Below are 23,962 nucleotides of genomic sequence, written 5' to 3'. Positions count from 1 at the left end.
GTCCGGAATCGTGCTGCTGCTACGGTCGCAGGTTCGAATCTTGCCTCGGGCGTGGATGTGTGTGATGTCCTTAGGTTAGTTAGGTTTAAGTAGTTGTAAGTCTAGGGGGCTGATGACCTCAGATGTTAAGTCCCATAGTGCTTAGAACCATTTTGTTTACATCATTCCAAAACAATAAAGAACCCAGCATATTGTATTTACAGAAAAGTATTGATGCATTACAATAGCTACTCGATGTGGCGACCACCAACGTTGTTACAGACATTGTACCTGCGAAGCGTGTTCTGATTCACATTCTCCATCCACACGGTGCCCCTTCAGTTTCTAGTGTAGCGTCCAAAACTCGCGCCAGCAGATCTTCCTCTGCCTCTGCAGGAGTCTCGTAATTTAAACTTTGCATAAGATCCCACAAGAAGTAGTCCATACTAGTTAAATCCGGCGACCGCGATGGCCAGGCGGTTGGACCACCTCGGGCTATCAATCTTTCACCATATCGTCCGTTGAGATATCGCCGAACAGCTCGTGAGAAATGAGGTGGTGCACCATCATGCTGAAACCACATTTCCGATTACATTAAGTGGCACAGCTTGCAAAGACGGGTCCAATACGTTCTGTAGGAAGATCAACTATGCAGCACCAGTTAGCTTGAGTGGAAGAAGGTGTGGCCGAATCATATGAGCGTCCAGAATACCCAAACGTTTATACCAAACCGGTGCCGAAATTTCTAAACATGCTTAGCACAACAGATATGGTTGTTTCTCGTATTCAGAACACAGTCACTAGTGAATTTATATTCATCTGTGAACAGCAGTCGACCTGGAAATAGGGATGTGTCGATGCAGCGATGCAGTAGACAACGTGTTGTAGAACTTCGGCTGGGCCCATAGCGTGTACGCTTTATAAGGGGTACGAATGCAATTCTTGCTCATGCAGAACGTCCCTGACAATACCGTGACTAACGCCCATTGTACGCGCAATTGTTCGAGTACCCGTTGACGGGTTCTCTTCAACGCGATGCAGTACATCTTCTGCAAATTCTGGCGTGCGGCGTTGCCGTGGAGCACCACTGTCCTGCCACCGCTACATCTACATCTATACTCCGCAAGCCACCTGACGGTGTGTGGCGGAGGGTGCCTGGACCGTCTGAAGTAGTACACGTCGTCCTGTCTACCCTACTTCATACCAGGACAAGCAGCTCTGAGAGTTTTCCCTTTCCCTTAGCAGACATCTGTACTGAAACCGTCGTAAACCCGTCATGGATTCTAGAAGTTTGTAACGGGAATTTCCGAACGCCGTATATAATGAACTGACAATAAATTGATTCAGGAGAAAGCTAGTTAAGCTAGGTAGTTCCTTAAGGGGACATTGTATGTCCTATGCCGCCAATGTTAAATTATCGAATTTTGTGACCCATTATCTCGGAAACTTTTAAAGACACCAGCTTACAATTTTCCACAATTATTGACTGCACCTTTATAGACATACTGAACTAGAATTATTACTAAAATTGTATTGTGGGGCATGTTTTTTTTTCAAATACATAATTTTTGACATAATTTTGTAAATAAATGAATATAAAAACAAAACAACTCAGGATATTTTAATTATTCTAGTTCCATATGTGTTAAATCTCACACTTGGTATGCTGTGAAGATTTAATGTCTCTACCATGACTACTTTTTTTTAGAAAACGGGTCATTTATTGCAAAAAATGTAGTTCAAAGATATTGAGATTTCAAACTTTTTTATTACAAATTCTTATACAGACTTACATTTCTGCGTCTTTTGTGCACTAGAACTGCCCTGGCACATAGTCTGTGTCTTCTTCAGTGTCACAACAGCCCTGTGCTTGCCTCCTCCTTTCCTTTCTTGCTTCTTTTGTCATTTGCTGAGCAGCTAACTCTGCTTCACGTACACGGAGCTCATCCAGTTACCGCAGTCCTTCAGCTGTGTTCTGTCCACATCTTACCCCTAACTTCTCCAGAACCTTAAGTCGTTCATAGTTCTTACAATTAAAAGTTACTGCAGCATCAGACACTGCTAACTTTAGAGTCTTATAAGGCCAACAAATACATTTTTAGGCACGTGGCACCACACAACACTATTGATGGACTCATTCACATTCTGGGTCTTCGCATGTAAACACTTCCTTTAGTAGCTCAGAATTTGCCAAATCTCTGTAAATCGGTTTGATTGCCTCTATTACTGCTAAAGGAAGAGAATGTTTATGTGTAAATTCATGCAGGGTGCCAGAAAATTCAGCTTGCCCATATTCACACCAAGTGTTTGGTGGAGGTGGACACAAAGCATGACATGGCTTTTCATCGGTGTTTTCTAGTACTTCAGAAGAAAATGCAGGTCTCACGTATCTGTTACCCGCAAATTAGCGTTTCTTAAAGATACTTTTACGCTTAGTCATTTTTTGTACGTATAAAAAGTAATAGAAGTTACCTTACCACAAAAATAGCCGATAATCACACTAATTTCAACGAAAACTAGTATCAGAAACAAAGTACTGATTTGTTTATTCGTAATGCCAACTTCTGAGACATAGTAGTAGGAGGCACAAAAGCAATTCACAGCCTTCTAGACTGTGTAGTTCCCAAGACATGACTGCTCAACTGTGGCAGTATACGCGTAGCCGCGAAATTTTACAGTCACATGTCAACATTCAAAACATTATTTAAAGGTCACACAATTGTCTGATTTTAATGTATTATATACCAAAATGTTCAGAAAAGTCCAAAGTACATTATGGAGTAGAAAACAGAAAATGCCAAATTTCAACGAATTTCACGTACAATGTCCCCTTAAGTGTTAATTTCATAAACTTACGATCACCCAACTGCTACGTTGTATATTGGATTCCCTAGGAGTGTTAGATCGTGAAGTATCTGATCCGTGAGCCAGAGTTTCCACATTTGTTCCACGTAACATACAATTTATTTCAGATTCAAATTTAACCATATGGTACATATTTTTATAGAACTATTTTCTCTAAACTCTGCTCTCCGAAACTTGTTGGTTACACAGACTTCCAAGTGATTTTCGAATTTTCCTGCATTGAATGTATCTTATGCACAGTGTAGGGCGTATTATACCACACGAAGACTGATACTAAGCTTAATTTTCCAGACCATGTATTCTAGCAGCTCTTCTGTTAACTTGAGCTTCGCCATACACAAGGAGCATGTCTGTGTATTCCGAACTCGTGTACCGAACCATATTTCCTGTATCGGAGACGGACGGGCATTGAATAGATCTCGCAGCAAGCCCATGAATCATGGACCTTGCCGTTGCTCGGGAGGCTTGCGTACCTCAGCGATACAGATAGCCGTACCGTAGGTGCAACCACAACGGATGGGTATCTGTTGACAAGCTAGACAAATGTGTGTCTTTCCTGAAGAGGGGCAGCAGTTTTTTCAGTAGTTGCAGGGGCAAGTCTTGATGATTGACTGATCTGGCCTTGTAACATCAACCAAAACGTCCTTGTTGTGCTGGTACTGCGCACGGCTGAAAGCAAGGGGAAACTATAGCCGTAATTTTTCTCAAGGGCATGCAGCTTTAATGTATGGTTAAATGGTAGTGACATCTCTTGAGTAAAATATTCCCGAGGTAAAATAGTACCCTATTCGGATCTCCGTGCGGGGACTACTCAGGAGGACGTCGTTATCGGAGCGTGCAATGTCAGATCCCTTAGTAGGTTAGAAAATTTAAAAAGGAAAATGGATAGGTTAAAGTTAGATATAGTGGGAATTAGCGAAGTTCGGTGGCAAGAGGAACAAGAAGGCAAAAATATACTGCTAACAAGGGAACCTCCCCATCGCACCCCCCTCAGATTTAGTTATAAGTGGGCACAGTGGATAGGCCTTGAAAAACTGAACACAGATCAATCGAGAAAACAAGAAGTTGTGTGGAACTATGAAAAAAATTAGTAAAATATGCAAATTGAGTAGTCCATGCGAAGATATGCAACATCAAGGACAATGGCAGCCAATGAGCGCGGTGGTCCCGTGGTTAGCGAGAGCAGCTACGGAACGAGAGGTCCTAGGTTCAAGTCTTCCCTCGAGTGAAGAGTTTAATTTTTTATTTTCAGTTTATGTGACAAACTCTTATGTTTTCATCACTTTTTTGGGAGTGATTATCACATCCATAAGAAAACCTAAATCGGGCAAGGTAGAAGAATCTTTTTACCCATTCGCCAAGTGTACAAGTTGGGTGGGTCGACAACAAATTCCTGTCATGTGACACACATGCCGTCACCAGTGTCGTATAGAATATATCAGACGTGTTTTTCTGTGGAAGAATCGGTTGACCTATGACCTTGCGATCAAATGTTTTCGGTTCCCATTGGAGAGGCACATTCTTTCGTTTACTAATCGCACGGTTTTGCGGTGCGGTCGCAAAACACAGACACTAAACTTATTACAGTGAACAATGACGTCAATGAACGAACGGACAGATCATAACTTTGCGAAAATAAAGAAAGAAAACTTTTCACTCGAAGGAAGACTTGAACCAAGGATCTCTCATTGCGGAGCTGCTCACGCTAACCACGGCGCTACAGCGCCTACGCCCTCCTTGATGTTGCCTATGCCTCACATGGACTACTCTTTTTGTATATTTTGCTTATTTTTTCATAGTTGCACACAACGTCTTCCTGTTTTCTCGATTGATATGTGTTCAGTTTTTCGAGGCCTATCCACTGTGCCAACTTATAACTAAATCTGAGGGGGGTGCGATGGGGAGGTTCCCTTGTTAGCTTAGTAGTTCGGGTGTTTACATTAGTGATGACGTAGTACACCAAAGCAACAATAGATGGCGCTGTCAGCTTTTTCTACCTCAGTAACAGAAGTATTTCAGGGAGTTTACGTCAGTGATAGAATTAAGCGCCGCAATCTTATCTTTACGAATACAGGCTAACATTGCATTTGCTTGGCTAGTACAGGGTTATTACAAATGATTGAAGCGATTTCACAGCTCTACAATAACTATTATTTGAGATATTTTCACAATGCTTTGCACACACATACAAAAACTCAAAAAGTTTTTTTAGGCATTCACAAATGTTCGATATGTGCCCCTTTAGTGATTCGGCAGACATAAAGCCGATAATCAAGTTCCTCCCACACTCAGCGCAGCATGTCCCCATCAATGAGTTCGAAAGCATCGTTGATGCGAGCTCGCAGTTCTGGCACGTTTCTTGGTAGATGAGGTTTAAACACTGAATCTTTCACATAACCCCACAGAAAGAAATCGCATGTGGTTAAGTCGGGAGAGCGTGGAGGCCATGACATGAATTGCTGATCATGATCTCCACCACGACCGATCCATCGGTTTTCCAATCTCCTGTTTAAGAAATGACGAACATCATGATGGAAGTGCGGTGGAGCACCATCCTGTTGAAAGATGAAGTCGGCGCTATCGTTCTCCAGTTGTGACATGAGCCAATTTTCCAGCATGTCCAGATACACGTGTCCTGTAACGTTTTTTTCGCAGAAGAAAAAGGGGCCGTAAACTTTAAACCGTGAGATTGCACAAAACACGTTAACTTTTGGTGAATTACGAATTTGCTGCACGAATGCGTGAGGATTCTCTACCGCCCAGATTCGCACATTGTTTCTGTTCACTTCACCATTAAGAAAAAATGTTGCTTCATCACTGAAAACAAGTTTCGCACTGAACGCATCCTCTTACATGAGCTGTTGCAACCGTGCCGAAAATTCAAAGCGTTTGACTTTGTCATCGGGTGTCAGGGCTTTTAGCAATTGTAAACGGTAAGGCTTCTGCTTTAGCCTTTTCCGTAAGATTTTCCAAACCGTCGGCTGTGGTACGTTTAGCTCCCTGCTTGATTTATTCGTCGACTTCCGCGAGCTACGCGTGAAACTTGCCCGCACGCGTTCAACCGTTTCTTCGCTCACTGCAGGCCGACCCGTTGATTTCCCCTTACAGAGGCATCCAGAAGCTTTAAACTGCGCATACCATCGCCGAATGGAGTTAGCAGTTGGTGGATCTTTGTTGAACTTCGTCCTGAAGTGTCGTTGCACTATTATGACTGACTGATGTGAGTGCATTTCAAGCACTACATACGCTTTCTCGGCTCCTGTCGCCATTTTGTGTCACTGCGCTCTCGAGCGCTCTGGCGGCAGAAACCTGAAGTGCGGCTTCAGCCGAACAAAACTTTATGAGTTTTTCTACGTATCTGTAGTGTGTCGTGACCATATGTCAATGAATGGAGCTACAGTGATTTTATGAAATCGCTTCAATCATTTGTAATAGCCCTGTATATACGGAGTTATTGATTTCGCTTTGTATATTAAAAGCTTAATTAAATTGCTTTACTTCTTTCGATACCGTAGTTACAATTACACAGTGATTATAATTATACACTCCTGGAAATTGAATTCATTGTCCCAGGACGGGGAAACTTTATTGACACATTCCTGGGGTCAGATACATCACATGATCACACTGACAGAACCACAGGCACATAGACACAGGCAACAGACCATGCACAATGTCGGCACTAGTACAGTGTATATCCACCTTTCGCAGCAATGCAGGCTGCTATTCTCCCATGGAGACGATCGTAGAGATGCTGGATGTAGTCCTGTGGAACGGCTTGCCATGCCATTTCCACCTGGCGCCTCAGTTGGACCAGCGTTCGTGCTGGACGTGCAGACCGCGTGAGACGACGCTTCATCCAGTCCCAAACATGCTCAATGGGGGACAGATCCGGAGATCTTGCTGGCCGGGGTAGTTGACTTACACCTTCTAGAGCACGTTGGGTGGCACGGGATACATGCGGACGTGCATTGTCCTGTTGGAACAGCAAGTTCCCTTGCCGGTCTAGGAATGGTAGAACGATGGGTTCGATGACGGTTTGGATGTACCGTGCACTATTCAGTGTCCCCTCGACGATCACCAGTGGTGTACGGCCAGTGTAGGAGATCGCTCCCCACACCATGATGCCGGGTGTTGGCCCTGTGTGCCTCGGTCGTATGCAGTCCTGATTGTGGCGCTCACCTGCACGGCGCCAAACACGCATAGGACCATCATTGGCACCAAGGCAGAAGCGACTCTCATCGCTGAAGACGACACGTCTCCATTCGTCCCTCCATTCACGCCTGTCGCGACACCACTGGAGGCGGGCTGCACGATGTTGGGGCGTGAGCGGAAGACGGCCTAACGGTGTGCGGGACCGTAGCCCAGCTTCATGGAGACGGTTGCGAATGGTCCTCGCCGATACCCCAGGAGCAACAGTGTCCCTAATTTGCTGGGAAGTGGCGGTGCGGTCCCCTACGGCACTGCGTAGGATCCTACGGTCTTGCGTGCATCCGTGCGTCGCTGCGGTCCGGTCCCAGGTCGACGGGCACGTGCACCTTCCGCCGACCACTGGCGACAACATCGATGTACTGTGGAGACCTCACGCCCCACGTGTTGAGCAATTCGGCGGTACGTCCACCCGGCCTCCCGCATGCCCACTATACGCCCTCGCTCAAAGTCCGTCAACTGCACATACGGTTCACGTCCACGCTGTCGCGGCATGCTACCAGTGTTAAAGACTGCGATGGAGCTCCGTATGCCACGGCAAACTGGCTGACACTGACGGCGGCGGTGCACAAATGCTGCGCAGCTAGCGCCATTCGACGGCCAACACCGCGGTTCCTGGTGTGTCCGCTGTGCCGTGCGTGTGATCATTGCTTGTACAGCCCTCTCGCAGTGTCCGGAGCAAGTATGGTGGGTCTGACACACCGGTGTCAATGTGTTCTTTTTTCCATTTCCAGGAGTGTAGTTTAACTTCCAAAACGCTGTAGAAATAACACCATTGGTCAGAACGACGTCAAACTGCAACGGAATATTGTCGGAGAAGGGGGAGAATGTATGGCAGAAGAAAAAAAATTGTGTAAAAATTGATCAATAGATGGCGCTGTATGTGCCAGAATGCGTAAATAAAAACACCTGTCATGCGCACGACCCACTGAAGTTGGCATAAACACGCTGGGTACACGGCTTTTCCTCCTTTCGCGTCCGCGACGTTCCCCATGACTGTTTCAATGCAGGATCGCGCTCTGCTTGTAAAGCTGTATTACGAGAATGATGACCGTGCACACGTTGCTCAACACAAGTGCCGAACACTGAAGGGTTCCAAAAAAGGCGTTGATCCGATGACGGCCGTGGGTATGGAGAAAATGATTCGGAAAGACGGTGTTTTTGGTGTGTAAGCTGGTAGAGGTAGGAAACGAATTGATTCGACGACAGTGGAAGCAGTGGCCACAGCAATGTAGGAGGAGACGAGTGGCGGTGTGCAAACATGTAGTGCACGTGTAAGTAGGCTGTTTAGGTTTTTATGTTGGTAACGCCACGTAGCGCTCTGTATGAAAATCACTAACTGTGCTGTGTGCAGTGGAGTTGTGGCGATTCGTGAATGAGTCGTTCATTTGAACGACTCTAAATAAAGAATCGTAAGAATTGAGTCGTGATACCGACGAATCGTCGTTCAAAAGAATCGTAAGAACGATTGCGTGTTTCCGAGTCGTGACGATTTTAAGTTCCAACGATTCATCGATTTTTAGTACGCTATGCTTCGAAGGCAACTTCCGAATCATGCCGAGTCGTGCCGAATGATTACGACCGCCAGATGGAAGTCAAGTGGAGGATGCGTGTGAACAAAGGAAGCTCTGAACAAACAAGGTTCGTGGGCCGCAATATTACTCGTGAAAACCAAGCTGACACTAGGCGGTGGCTGACGGGAACGAGCGTAAAGGCGTTTCCCATTTACTACCGCTACCATCAGCCACAATCATATACAGCCACATTACTTCACTTCTAATTTGCTAATTCTGTTAGTTCCACCAGTGCTGCCACTAAATGGCTGTCGCACTAGTCCAATATTACAGAACCTATATAGAGGGGATATAGTCTAACCAATACCTTTCTTGGCGGATCGCCGTGTGATACCGTCTTTAAACAAAAGCTTTTTAATTAATAATTTCAAGTTCGAGTTTTCGAATGTTATCGTGGTCAGATTCATATTACATTTTAGTGAAGTAATGTCGCTGTATACGATTGAATCCTACTGTTTAGAAGTATGTCGTCTTCTCGCGTAAATAGTAGTGACAGCGGCAAGTTCTCAGACAAATTAAAAGCAAAATACTTATGCTTTGTATTTAGAAGACGTGAAAGTTAACCTAAATTTGTTGTGTGGGAGGGCTGTCAGCTGCGTTATGAATTACAAGGCTGATGTGGACTTGGAAAGACATCTTAGCACAAAAAAACATAGGATGATATGAGCCAAACCACGTCTGCCTCACTGCTAGATTTTGTTACTATAAAACAGACGTCTGTAGTTAGATACGTTCAAGCCACACAACCAAACTGGCATACCACGTAATTTTGCACCACCTTTCGCGCAAATCGACTCCTCTTTCCTGGCATACTGAAATAAATGCAATCAAATCAACCGTGACCTTTCATTAATTAAGCCATTAGATGTATAAATCGAGAGTCACACTTGTAACGTCATATGCATGTTTACTCATAAATAAACTATTTCTGGTATATCTTATTATGACACAGTTCGATTCTAACCCCATTGACAATTTCAGACATGTCCTGCCATCTGTGAGTAAGATGTAGAACTTTTTGCATTCCGTAAGAATCGTGCCATCGCAGACTTGAATGAATCGTGAACGAATCGTAGGAATCGATTCGCAATGTGAGATTGAATCGTAGGAATTGAATCGGGAAAAAGAATAGTGTTGCCCAACTCTAGTGTGCAGTCTGTGGTTGGTTTGCATTGTTGACATATTTGCTATTGTAGTGCTGGGCAGTTGGATGTGAACAGCGCGTAGCGTTGCGCAGTTGGAGGTGAGCTGCCAGCAGTGGTGGATGTGGGGAGAGAGATGGCGGAGTTTTTGAGAGCGGACGATCTGGACGTGTGTCCGCCAGAAAAACGAAATTTGTAAGACTGGATGTCATGAAATATATATATTATGACTTTTGAACACTATTACGGTAAATACATTGTTCTCTATCAAAATCTTTCATTTGCTAACTATGCCTAGCAGTAGTTAGTGCCTTCAGTAGTTAGAATCTTTTATTTAGCTGGCAGTATTGGTGCTGGCTGTATTGCAGTAGTTCGAGTAACGAAGATTTTTGTGAGGTAAGTGATTCATGAAAGGTATAGGTTATTGTTAGTCACGGCCATTCTTTTATAGGGATTATTGAAAGTCAGATTGCGTTGCGCTAAAAATATTGTTTGTCAGTTTAGCGATGATCAGAATAAGTAAAGAGAGAAATGTCTGATTACGTTCAGTTTTGCTCAGCTGTTTGAAAATCAAATAACGTAAGAGGTTTACCAGCACAGTAATTCATAAATTTTTCTAAGGGGATGTTTCACATGGAGAACTGCCCGAACATTGGACATACCCGTGAGCACGGTGAGTAAAATCCTACGAAACATCCGTCTTTGATACCCATTCAAAATTACCCATGTGCACAAGTTGCTTCCTGTTGACCTGGTAGCAAGAGAGACCTTTACGTTAAAATTTCTTGCTCGCATGGAAGTGGAGAGTGATTGTCCATGGAAGATTTTGTGGACAGACGAAGCCCACTTCCATCTGACAGGTTATGTCAATACACAGAATTGTCGAATATGGGAAACGGAAAATCCACACGCAAATCAAGCAGTACCACTTCATCCTGAAAAGGTCACTGTGTGGTGCGGATTTACAGCATCATTTATCATAGGGCCATATTTTTTCGAAGAGGCAGATGCTTCCTGTCCTGTTACCTGTGCCGTCACTGGTAAGCGCAATCGAGTGTCTTTTGCGCAACCACGTCGTTCCAGCTCTCCAACAGCGTGGATGTGTGGATGGGACCACTTTTATTCAAGATGCTGCAGTTCGGCAAATTGCAAGTCCAGTTAAGCAGCTGCTGAAGCGCCATTTCGGAAATGCTAGAATTATCAGCCGCCATTTCCCTACAGCTTGGCCATCCCGATCACATGATCTTAATCGGTGTGATGTCTGGCTGTGGGGCTATCTGAAAGATGTGGTCAGTGTACCGACTGCAAACTTAGCTGCATTGAAGGGACGCATTGCGCAACACATTCTAAACGTGTCCCCGAAAACACTTCTGTCAGTTGCGGAACACGCTTTTTCTCGATTTCAACTTGTTGCAGAAAACGGTGGACAGCATATTGAACATGTTTTGCGCCAGTCATACGAAATTAATAGTCCGATTTGATTTTGATTGAAGCTCTTTATGCGGTTTTTGGCCTCAGGACAATTAAAAACCGATTTTTCCCATCCGGTGTGATATGACGTTGCCGTGGTGGATGGGCTTACGTAACTAAGAGTATCGCACCTGTACACCCATGCACAGTGGATAGTACAGTTTGTTTAACGTCAAACGTACATCTTAGGCATTGTTCTATGATTCATTTGTCATTTGTAGTCGACCACTATTAAATTATGATGCTTATTGCTACATTTTTTAACTATTTATTTTTCTTCTGGCGTACGTTTTCCCTCTTCTCTGATAACATTCCGTTGCAATTCGATGTCATTCTGACCAGTAGTGTTATTTCTACAGCGGTTTCAAAGTTTAATTATAATCACGCTGTATGTTTGACTTCTTGGTTATGAAAAACGTATTTATTTGCAAAGTGAGCCTATAAGGGTTCTATTTTTGACCAACTGAGATACGGAACCTTGTTAAGCGATCTATGCAAAGGTACTTTTTTAACTTCCGTTCGGACACACGGGCGTATAGCTAGTAGCCAATATAAATATCGATACACAAGGAAACGCAAAAATATATTGCGAAGAAATGAAAGTGCTGACTAATAGGTACCTTTCAAGATTTAGTTGATGCTATACGCAGACTGAAAGAATGCTTACCGAAAATCCATGTCTTCGACGTTTATAGAGTTGATGTCGACTACGTAAATGCTGAATTCCACACTGACTGGTTGGCCTTTTCGCGAAGGCGGACGGATCTCTGAAACAGACAAAGTTTTCCTTGAGAAAACCTATGAGCATATCAAATTCTGTATGCTATTCATATCAATCAAGCTGGGGGAAATTGTAATCATCTCTAAAGTAGAACAAGAAAATGAAACTCGTGATGGGTAAGGATTTGCATTTCTGGTCTCCTTGAACCTCGACTGACCATCACTGCCTGTCGAGGGAGCTTAGGTGTGACGCCTAGACTTCGTGTAATTTTTTCAGGTTTTCACAATCTTTGAATAAAAATCAGCAGTAATGGCGACCGAAGACTTCCATTACAAGCAGTCAACCTCATTATGCCAAGGGCGTTGTCAAAAACGGTGGAGGAGCAAACCGAATATTAGGGCAACTTCTCGCCCTTGGAGAAGGAAGGAACAGAAGTTAGAATTACAGGAGAATGTGGGCTTGGTAGAAGGAATGAGAAAGGACCTAGACTAACTGAGTTGTGCAATAAATTTAGGTTCGTAATAGCGAATACATTGCTCGAAAATCGCAAGAGGAGGAGGTATATTTCGAAATGGCTTGAATATGCGGGAAGGTTCCAGCTGGATTACAAAGTGATGACACAGAGATTCCGAAATCAGATATTCGATTGTAAGGCGTATCCAGGAGGAGAAACAGACTCCGATCACAATTTAGTAAAGATGAAAAGCAGACTGTAGTTTAAGAGAGAGTCCGCAAGAATTATTGTGGAACGAAGTCGGATACTGAGGTATGCTGGGATGCATTTCAAATTACCTAAATCAGTAGATACTCCGACAAAGAATACCACAGAAGGCAGTTCAGTTTATGATGAATGGGCATCGCTAAAAATGGCAATCACGAAAGTTGGACACAAAAATATAGTAGGTAGGTAAGTGGTAATAAATCTTGGCAAGCAGAAGAAATACTTAAACTGATCGTCAAAAGGACGAGGTACAAAAATGTTCAGGGGAAAACAATAATTACGTAAATGAAATAGGAAATGCAGAAAGACAAGGCGTAATGGTTGCTGGAAAATTGTGAAGAAGCTGGAAAGGAAATGGTTATCAGAAGGACTCATTCAATATGTAGAAAAGTTACAACAACCTTCGGTGAATTTAATAGCAAGGAAGTGAACATTAAGAGGGCAACTGGAATTCACCTATTAAGCGGACGGGAGAGAGCGGATAGATGGGAAGAGTACATTGAAGGCTCCTACGGCGTGGAAAGGGGGGGGGGGGAGGGAGGCGGAGGGAAGGAACAAGGGGTTGGGTTGGATTGTTTGGGGAAGGGGACCAAACAGCGAGGTCATCAGTCTCCTCGGGTTAGGGAAGGACGGGGGAGGAAGTCGGCCGTGTCCTTTCAGAGGAACCATCCCGGCATTTGCCTGGAGCGATTTAGGGAAATCACGGAAAACCTAAATCAGGATGGCCGGACGCGGGATTGAACCGTCGTCCTCCCGAATGCGAGTCCAGTGTTCTAACCACTGCGCCACCTCGCTCGGTGAAGAAGGGGTTGGAACAGTCCGATGATGCGATAGAAAAATAAGTGGGAATCGACGTGGAAGACATAGGAGATCCATTATCAGAGTCAATAAAGCTTTGGAAGACTTGCGATTAAATATGGCAGAAGGTATAGATAATAGCCAGCCGAAATTACCACTGTTCAACTTGGTGTGTAGAATCTATGAGACTGGAGACACACAATCAGGCGTTTGGAAAAATATCATCTATACTATCCCAAAGATAGTAAGTGCAGGTAAACACCGTCCGAACAGGCTTGAAGGCCCAACGGTACCGACCGGCCGCCGTGACCGCCGTGACATCCTCATCCCTAAGGTGTCACCGCATGCGGATATGGAGCGATATGTGGTCAGCACACTGCATTCTCGTCCATTGTCAGTTTTCGTGACCGTTCCCGCTACTTCTCGGTCAAGTAGCTGCTCAATTAGCCTCCCAAGGGCTGAATGCACCCTCTTTTGCTAAAGGCTCTCGGCAGACCCGGTCAGTGACCCATCCAAGTGATAGCCAAGCCCGACAGACCTTAACTTCTGTGATCTGACGGGAGCCCGTGTTACCACTGCGGCAAAGCCGTAGCCAGTGCAGGTCGGTGTGAAAAACATCGCACAGTCGCTTAACTCTTCAGGCAGCCATGTCGCTAACACTAATAATATTCAGAAGAATGGTACAGAAAATTGAGGAGTTGTTAGGTGACGATCAGTTGGGCTTCCGGAAAGGCAAAGGCACCAGAGAGTCAGTCCTGGAGCTTAATGATGGAAGCAAAACTCAAGATAAATCGAGACACGTTCATTGCAATTGTCGACTTAGAAAAAGAGATGGACAGTCGAAAATGGTGCAAGATACTCTAAATTCTGAGAAAAGTAGTAGTAAGTTATGGAGAAAAAAAAATGGTTCAAATGGCTCTGAGCACTATGGGACTCAACTGCTGTGGTCATAAGTCCCCTAGAACTTAGAACTACTTAAACCTAACTAACCTAAGGACATCACACACATCCATGCCCGAGGCAGGATTCGAACCTGCGACCGTAGCGGTCGTGCGGTTCCAGACTGTAGCGCCTGTAACCGCTCGGCCACTCTGGCCGGCAGTTATGGAGAAAAACAGGTAATATACAATACCAAATGAAAACTGCTCCTATCGTTGCACAAAAAGGGCGAATATAACCTGGGTAGAATAAGGGATGTAAAACAAGAGAACTAGCTTTTCGACTCATCTGGCAGCTTCAAAAACATTTAAGTAAAAAGCAATGATACATCCTCGCTTTTTTACTTGTTGGGATTAGCACCCATGTCGTGTAATATAATGCATCGTGTCAAGTAAAATAACGTCGATAAATGATGTCACATTATGTACACCGAAGATGGAGGGCTTAGAAAGGAAAGGACTGATGATAACAGCTGCATCCACAGTTGCCGTCCATGTTCTCCGTGCTCGCTAATTTTAGATTCCCACTGGGTGTCGAACATAAGTGCGCATCTGCGCAGATGATTGTGGATTCACAGCAAATCGAGGCATATCAATTATATGAATGGGTAGTGTCTGTTCTCTCGGACATGAATCTTGTTGTCGCCTGGTACGTGAATGTACATTGCGCTGCCTCGTTAGGTTGTGGTTCGAAACCCATTTCCCTATTTCCGAATTGTTGGATTACAATCACGCTGTTCTAGTGATTAAAGCGATCGGAATGCATATTCACTCAACCATATAAATATCACCTGGAGACTGCAGATCGTCTTCAGAGAACAAAAGGTGTGACTCTTTTCCTCCGTTACACTTGAAACCAATGACTGATGCAATTATGTAACAACGGTAAGTGTTTCTATTAAATCCTGTTCAGCGTTGAACGAATTCAATTCTAGCTTTGATAAAGGTGAAATAATGACCAGGTTTTAACAACAGTAAACTGAGTTTTTTTTTAAAAGTTTCCTAGTATAGAGATCAGTCGCATTTTCCTTGAGATATCTCCGTTGTTGCTGTTTGCAGCGTTAGGCTGAACAACTTTCTCTTCGGTTTAGAGCAATATGGTGAATGACACAGAGGCACTCACCTTTGACGTAGTCCTCTGGCAGGACGACCCTCGGCTTGATAGTGTAGTTCTTCACACCACCCGTGCACCTCACACTGAAACAGTGCAAAAAACACAATACTACAGTCTAATGCACAACACACTCCATTGCAGCCATAATCCAATACCTTCCTTATATATCAAAAATTTGACTAAAATACACCATTCGAAATTCTGAGGCTATCAACGGTACAATACAATAAGCGAAAGATTATATACAACTTGTTCAGAAACCAAGACTGTAATTCAAGGACATGAAAGAGACGCAGTAATTATGAAGGGAAGGAGAAGAGACTATGTTTAATGTGTAATTCTTATTGATTTGTCCACTGAGCAAGCGTCGTTATTAAATAAAATTCTCGAGCTTTCAACAGCTGTCCCAATACTCGTAGGTCGGAGTAAAATTACTGACTGTCTGATGATTTCTAAAGAAAGGATTACAAGGTGCAGCATTTTTCCAAAAATATAGCTATTTTCACACAGATAGGACGATATATGCATTTGGGGACATAAAGCAAAATAAGTAGTTTGTTGCACTTTTTGCGACTATTTGTGAGATTACAATATTTTGTACTTCTCCGCTTCTGTTCCACGCTTAAGCGTCCCCTCCCCCTCCCCCCCCTCAATCCCGCATTTTTATCTGTGTTTTTAGTAGCTTAGACAGATTTTCTTTTCTTTTCTTGAACATGATTTATATTTTATTTAATCAGAATCCACAATGGTCAATAAGTATGAAAATATAGTTTATCGAGAGCGCCAGTAATTATCCATACCACCAGCAACAATGGACAACCTCAGCAAAAGTAGTCAGCCTCATCAACAATGGTCAACCTGCCGCTCAGAAACAAAAAAAATTTAAACAATGATGTTGCAACAGTTGAGACCTAAATCGGTTTGACCTGGCATAAATTTAACGGTTCCTATCTATCAACTGTGTATTTTCTTGTTGTCCTTGTTAGTATTTTACCAGAACGGATTTTTACAACAAAATCACGCCGAAGATTAAGAAGGAGAAGTTGTGTGCACTTTCACAAGAAATCAAGACTTAGTTTGTCGGAACTGATGGCATCATTCTGCGATGTGCCGTCTGCGATGTAAATTTTGCAATAGATGACAAGAATAAAGGAAATAGAGTAAACTAGCACATCCAGAACAACAAATTTTTGAAGTACGTTCTCATTCTCGCCGCTGGCGGTAAAATTCCATCTGCCGTACGGTGCTGCCATCTCTGGGACGTATTGACAATGAACGCGGCCTCATTTTAAAACAATGCGCATGTTTCTATCTCTTTCCAGTCCGGAGAAAAAAAATCGGAGGCCTTAGAACTTGAATGCACCTCGTAAAAACGCGTGTGTACCACTGTCAAAATTTCAAAGCTGTCAATCAAAGACTTTTGGAGATCTGCAATTAGCAACATCTACATTTTCTGTATAATTACAAACATAGATGTTCGTTTCTACAAAATCTCAAATCTCTTGAAATTTCTTCATGGACTGTTTTGGAATTTTGACACAACGTTGCATACGAATATGGGCGTGTTTTAGGTGCGTAATTCTTATATGTATATTATTGGTTTATGATTAGAATACTACTATTGCTACTACAGAAATTGAATTCGTAATAACAATAAGCAAGTCTCAAGGTCAGAGGAAGGGGAAGAGAACATGGACAGATGGTTCAAATGGTTCAAATGGCTCTGAGCACTATGCAACTTAACTTCTGAGGTCATCAGTCGCCTAGAACTTAGAACTAATTAAACCTAACTAACCTAAGGACATCACACACATCCATGCCCGAGGCAGAATTCGAACCTGCGACCGTAGCGGTCGCTCGGTTCCAGACTGTAGCGCCTAGAACCGCACGGCCACTTCGGCCGGCATGGACAGATGGATGGGAGGAAATGGACATAGGGAAAGACGGAGAAAGAAAGGAGAGGAGTGATGGACTCAGAGAGGGGGAAGGGGGAGAGAGAGGGAGCAGCAAGAGATCGACAGAGAGAGAGAGAGAGAGGACAGAAGATGAATTGAGAGAGGGGGAGGAGTGTTCGACAGGGAGAGGGGGAGGGAGGATGAGATGGATAAAGAAACGGGGAAGAGATGATGGACTGAGACAGGGGAAAAAGGGGATTAAGACGTATATGCGGCTCCCATACATACTAGAAACGCCTGCATTGTCATTTCTTTCTTTTCCATTTAATCAGACTGAGACACAGCAAAGCGTGGCTGGGTACTGCTAGTTAGAAATAATACAATGCCAGTAAATCCCCGCCCCAGATTCTTTAAAGAAACGAACTCCCATGCATGAGAGGTCGTATCTAATATCTACGAAACTATGTGTTATACAGTGATATGACTTTGCAGGTACATTCAGTGTTTTATGTGGACACTGTAAGCAAAATCTTTTGCGAATAAAGTTAGCAGTAAAGAAGTAGTGACTTAAAACGTCATCCATGGTACTGCAGTTTTAGTACACGAACTACGGAAATGTAATAGGTATGAAACTTTTTTCATTTCATCATGTTGTGACGGGTGTCAACTAGAAAAAGATTCGTAAATTTTGAAATTGTATGGATTAAGTTACTTGGAAGTCGCTAAATGCTCTCATTCTCGTATACTGGACGAATATAGTTTGTTATACGTCTACATCTACATCTACATCTATACTCCGCGAGCCACCTTACGGTGTGTGGCGGAGGGTACTTATTGTACCACTATCTGATCCCCCCTTCCCTGTTCCATTCACGAATTGTGCGTGGGAAGAACGACTGCTTGTAAGTCTCCGTATTTGCTCTAATTTCTCGGATCTTTTCGTTGTGATCATTACGCGAGATATATGTGGGCGGTAGTAATATGTTGCCCATCTCTTCCCGGAATGTGCTCTCTCGTAATTTCGATAATAAACCTCTCCGTATTGCGTAACGCCTTTCGTGAAGTGTCCACCACTGGAGCTTGTTCAGCATCTCCGTAACGCTCTCGCGCTGACTAAATGTCCCCATGACGAATCGCGCTGCTTTTCGCTGGATCATGTCTATCTCTTCTATTAATCCAACCTGGTAAGGGTCCCACACTGATGAGCAATACTCAAGAATCGGACGAACAAGCGTTTTGTAAGCTACTTCTTTCGTCGATGAGTCACATTTTCTTAGAATTCTTCCTATGAATCTCAACCTGGCGCCTGCTTTTCCCACTATTTGTTTTATGTGATCATTCCACTTCAGATCGCTCCGGATAGTAACTCCTAAGTATTTTACGGTCGTTACCGCTTCCAATGATTTACCACCTATGGCATAATCGTACTGGAATGGATTTCTGCCCCTATGTATGCGCATTATATTACATTTATCTACGTTTAGGGAAAGCTGCCAGCTGTCGCACCATGCATTAATCCTCTGCAGGTCTTCCTGGAGTACGTACGAGTCTTCTGATGTTGCTACTTTCTTGTAGACAACCGTGTCATCTGCAAATAGCCTCACGGAGCTACCGATGTTGTCAACTAAGTCATTTATGTATATTGTAAACAATAAAGGTCCTATCACGCTTCCTTGCGGTACTCCCGAAATTACCTCTACATCTGCTGATTTTGAACTGTTAAGAATGACATGTTGTGTTCTTTCTTCTAGGAAATCCTGAATCCAATCACAAACCTGGTCCGATATTCCGTAAGCTCGTATTTTTTTCACTAAACGTTAAGTGCGGAACCGTATCAAATGCCTTCCTGAAGTCCAGGAATACGGCATCAATCTGCTCGCCAGTGTCTACGGCACTGTGAATTTCTTGGGCAAATAGGGCGAGCTGAGTTTCACATGATCTCTGTTTGCGGAATCCATGTTGGTTATGATGAAGGAGATTTTTATTATCTAAGAACGTCATAATACGAGAACACAAAACATGTTCCATTATTCTACAACAGATTGACGTAAGCGAAATAGGCCTATAATTATTCGCATCTGATTTATGACCCTTCTTGAAAATGGGAACGACCTGCGCTTTCTTCCAGTCGCTAGGTACTTTACGTTCTTCCAGCGATCTACGATAAATTGCTGATAGAAAGGGGGCAAGTTCTTTAGCATAATCACTGTAGAATCTTAAGGGTATCTCGTCTGGTCCGGATGCTTTTCCGCTACTAAGTGATAGCAGTTGTTTTTCAATTCCGATATCGTTTATTTCAATATTTTCCATTTTGGCGTCCGTGCGACGGCTGAAGTCAGGGACCGTGTTACGATTTTCCGCAGTGAAACAGTTTCGGAACACTGAATTCAGTATTTCTGCCTTTCTTCGGTCGTCCTCTGTTTCGGTGCCATCGTGGTCAACGAGTGACTGAATATGGGATTTAGATCCGCTTACCGATTTTACATATGTCCAAAACTTTTTAGGGTTCTTGTTTAGATTGTTTGCCAATGTTTTATGTTCGAATTCGTTGAATGCTTCTCTCATTGCTCTCTTTACGCTCTTTTTCGCTTCGTTCAGCTTTTCCTTATCAGCTATGATTCGACTACTCTTAAACCTATGATGAAGCTTTCTTTGTTTCCGTAGTACCTTTCGTACATGATTGTTATACCACGGTGGATCTTTCCCCTCGCTTTGGACCTTAGTCGGTACGAACTTATCTAAGGCGTACTGGACGATGTTTCTGAATTTTTTCCATTTTTGTTCCACATCCACTTCCTCAGAAATGAACGTTTGATGGTGGTCACTCAGATATTCTGCGATTTGTGCCCTATCACTATTGTTAAGCAAATATATTTTCCTTCCTTTCTTGGCATTTCTTATTACACTTGTAGTCATTGATGCAACCACTGACTTATGATCACTGATACCCTCTTCTACATTCACGGAGTCGAAAAGTTCCGGTCTATTTGTTGCTATGAGGTCTAAAACGTTAGCTTCACGAGTTGGTTCTCTAACTATCTGCTCGAAGTAATTCTCGGACAAGGCAGTCAGGATAATGTCACAAGAGTCTCTGTCCCTGGCTCCAGTTCTGATTGTGTGACTGTCCCATTCTATACCTGGTAGATTGAAGTCTCCCCCTATTACAATAGTATGATCACGAAACTTCTTCACGACGTTCTGCAGGTTCTCTCTGAGGCGCTCAACTACTACGGTTGCTGATGCAGGTGGTCTATAGAAGCATCCGACTATCATATCTGACCCACCTTTGATACTTAGCTTAACCCAGATTATTTCACATTCGCATTCGCTAATAACTTCACTGGATATTATTGAATTCTTTACTGCTATAAATACTCCTCCACCATTGGCGTTTATCCTATCCTTGCGGTATATATTCCATTCTGTGTCTAGGATTTCGTTACTGTTCACTTCCGGTTTTAACCAACTTTCCGTTCCTAATACTATATGCGCACTATTTCCTTCAATAAGAGATACTAATTCAGGAACCTTGCCCTGGATACTCCTGCAGTTTACCAATATTACGTTAACTTTTCCTGTTTTTGGTCTCTGAGGACGGACGTTCTTTATCAACGATGATAATGTCCTCTCTGGTAAGCCGTCAGGTATTTTATCGTTTCGCCCAAGGGGGGGGTCCCTCTAACCTAAAAAACCCCCGTGTGCACGCCACACGTACTCTGCTACCCTAGTAGCTGCTTCCGGTGTGTAGTGCACGCCTGACCTGTCTGAGGTACGCTGCCTCTAAGCATATATACAGTATATACTTGTAATAATTAAATTATTGTGTTAGACCTTTAACATAAAGTTATAGATTTTAATGAGTAGATTATGCCAGCAGTTTAAATTTCTGAAGCCGGCCAGTAACTGTATGACATACTGAAAGTTAAAATTTTAGTTGCCCCTAGAAGCAAGCCATTTAATAATATAAATGCGAAGCTAAACTTGTAATTTTTAACTGAAATGAGTAGAGATTGTGCAATGCGACGAATACAGAAAACGCTGAAGGTATAACCAAATGTACACTGCCTTAATTCTAATCGCAATTCTCAACTGGAATAAGCCATTATCGTTTCAACAAGCTGGGTAACAGGCAGAAGATGTTCCATATCGATCTTCGAATAGGACTGCATCGGTAAGAAAGTATAATACCACATTTGAGATCAGCAACGAGAGCGAAAGCTAATGGAAAAGAGACACAATTGTTGGAAAGATTTTGGGAAACTGCGGTGCATCTGTAAACATGATAGAGCGACCAATTTTACAGAAAAGCTCGAGAGTTTGGCCTCCTTATCCAGTAGTTTTGTTAGCAGACGTCGAACGAAGTGGGTGAAGGATACATCAATGGCACAGGGAATTCTTCCAGACAGGTTAAAATGTACAATTGTTAAACCACTTCACAAGAAAGGTGAAGAAGACAAACTTAAACAATTATTGTCCAATTTCCTTACCGACATTTTTTTCCGAAATATTCGAAAAAGTAATATACTCAAAAGCAGTCGTACCCTTAAGTAGAAACAATTTACTTTGTATATGACAGTTTGGATTCCACAAAGGTTGATCGACTGAGAGTACTATTTATACATTAACTCATCAAATAGTCAAAGTCCTAAATAATAATATATAGCCAGCTGGTATATTCTGTGGTGCTTCCAAGACGTTTGATTGTGTAGATCACATTCCTCCCTCAGAAAAACTAAAGTTTAATGAAGTTGGTGGCTTTACGCACAGCTTTTTTTGAATCACACATAAAAAACAGAATGCAAAAGGCTGTGCTGATTAAGTCAGACAATGTCGGCAAAAATAGAAAAACTTAGTGACTGGGGAAAGAAATCACTAACGGAGTCCCATAGGGTCCAATTTTGGGCCCACTCCAATTCCTTATCTATGTGAATGACCTTCCATTTAACATTCTAAAAGCAAAATTGGTATATTTTTTACAGACGATACAAGTGTTGTCATAAATCCCATAAGAGAAAAAAACAGAACGCTTGGTAAATGGTATTTTCCAGCGCATTATTTAGTGGTTCTCTGAAAATGGCCTCTCCCTAAATCTTGGATAAAAAACGACACTACATTCAGTCCTGTACAACTAATAGAGTCACACCAACAATTGATGTAGCACATTATAACGGGTCAGTAAGTAGGGTAGAATGCTCCAAATTTTTGGATGTACATATTGATGAAAATGTGAACTGGAAAAAGCGTATTTCGGAGCACCTCAAACAATGAAGTTCTATTTTTGCTCTCCGTATAATTCCCAATGTTCGAAATAAACATATCAGCCTCCTGACATGTTACGCATATTCCCATTCAATAACATCTTACGGAATAATTTTCTGGAGTAACTCATCACTTAGAAAGAAAGTATTGACTGCACAAGAGCGAGCAGTAAGGATAATATGTGGTGTTCACCCACGGACGTCATGTAGGTGCCTCTTCAAAGAGCTAGACATTTTAACTGCGGCGTCACAATACATATATTCGCCAATGAAATTCGTTATAAATAATTCTTCACAGTTTGAGAAGAACAATGATGTCCATACCTACAACAGTAGACGGAAAAATGACCTTTCTTACCTATTGTTAAACCTGTCAGTGGCTCAGAAAGGAGTTCAAAATGTAGCAACAAAATTTTTTGATCATTTGCCCAATAACCCAAAATGTCTGACAGGCAGCGAAGAGAGTTTTAAATCTAATTTAAAATCATTTCTCCTGGACAGCTCCTTCTATTCAATTGACAAATTTCTGCTTAAAACCTAGTAGCCAATAAAAAAATTAAGTGTAATTGCATGAACAGGACTAAAAATAATAATGTGTTCATTAATGTCAACCCACATAGTTTAGATAAATGAATCGTTCAAGTCATCTACAGAACATTTATATAAGTAACTAACTAACCCACTGTGACAGTAACTGCTCAGCATATACGCGGTCTGCTGGGGTGGCCGAGCGGTTCTAGGCGCTACAGTCTGGAACCGCGCGACCGCTACGGTCGCAGGTTCGAATCCTGCCTCGGGCATGAATGTGTGTGATGTCCTTAGGTTAGTTAGGTTTCAGTAGTTCGAAGTTCTAGGGGACTGATGACCTCAGAAGTGAAGTCTCATAGTTCTCAGAGCCTTCCTCTGAAAGGGCACGGCCGACTTCCTTCCCCATCCTTCCTTAATCCGATGAGACCGATGACCACGCTGTCTGGTCTCCTTCCCCAAACAACCAACAAGTTCTCAGAGCCATTTGAGCCTTATACCATATGCAAATGATCAGAGAATGTGAATGGAAATCTTTGGAAAAGTACAAAATGAAATAATCCAAGATAATGGTAACAATAAAGTTTCTTCATAAATTTTTCCATCTTAAGGTGAAGTAAAAGTCGTGGTCCGAGCGTAAATCTTTTTTACCACCGCCGATAGTACACTACTAGCCATTAAAACTGCTACACCACGAAGATGACGTGCTATAGACGTGAAATTTAACCGACAGGAAGAAGATGCTGTGATATG

The 23,962-nt window shown here is 42.8% G+C and overlaps 1 protein-coding gene across 3 annotated transcripts in view; it reads right to left on the bottom strand.

Moving 5' to 3' along the window:
* LOC126094631 (glycine receptor subunit alpha-3) overlaps nucleotides 1-23,962 on the bottom strand; it is a 611,226-nt gene that overhangs the window by 252,699 nt on the left and 334,565 nt on the right. For all 3 annotated transcript variants that reach the window (XM_049909117.1, XM_049909118.1, XM_049909115.1), the window contains exons 3-4: nucleotides 15,541-15,614; nucleotides 11,907-12,006 (exon numbers count right to left, since the gene is read on the bottom strand). In XM_049909117.1, coding sequence (XP_049765074.1) covers nucleotides 11,907-12,006; nucleotides 15,541-15,614 — 174 coding nt within the window. The remainder of the gene's footprint in view (nucleotides 1-11,906; nucleotides 12,007-15,540; nucleotides 15,615-23,962) is intronic.

The sequence above is a fragment of the Schistocerca cancellata genome, chromosome 8 (assembly GCF_023864275.1).
Source record: "Schistocerca cancellata isolate TAMUIC-IGC-003103 chromosome 8, iqSchCanc2.1, whole genome shotgun sequence".
NCBI lineage: Eukaryota > Metazoa > Arthropoda > Insecta > Orthoptera > Acrididae > Schistocerca > Schistocerca cancellata.
Note: the sequence above shows the minus strand (reverse complement) of the source record. Positions and strands in the feature narration are given on the sequence as shown.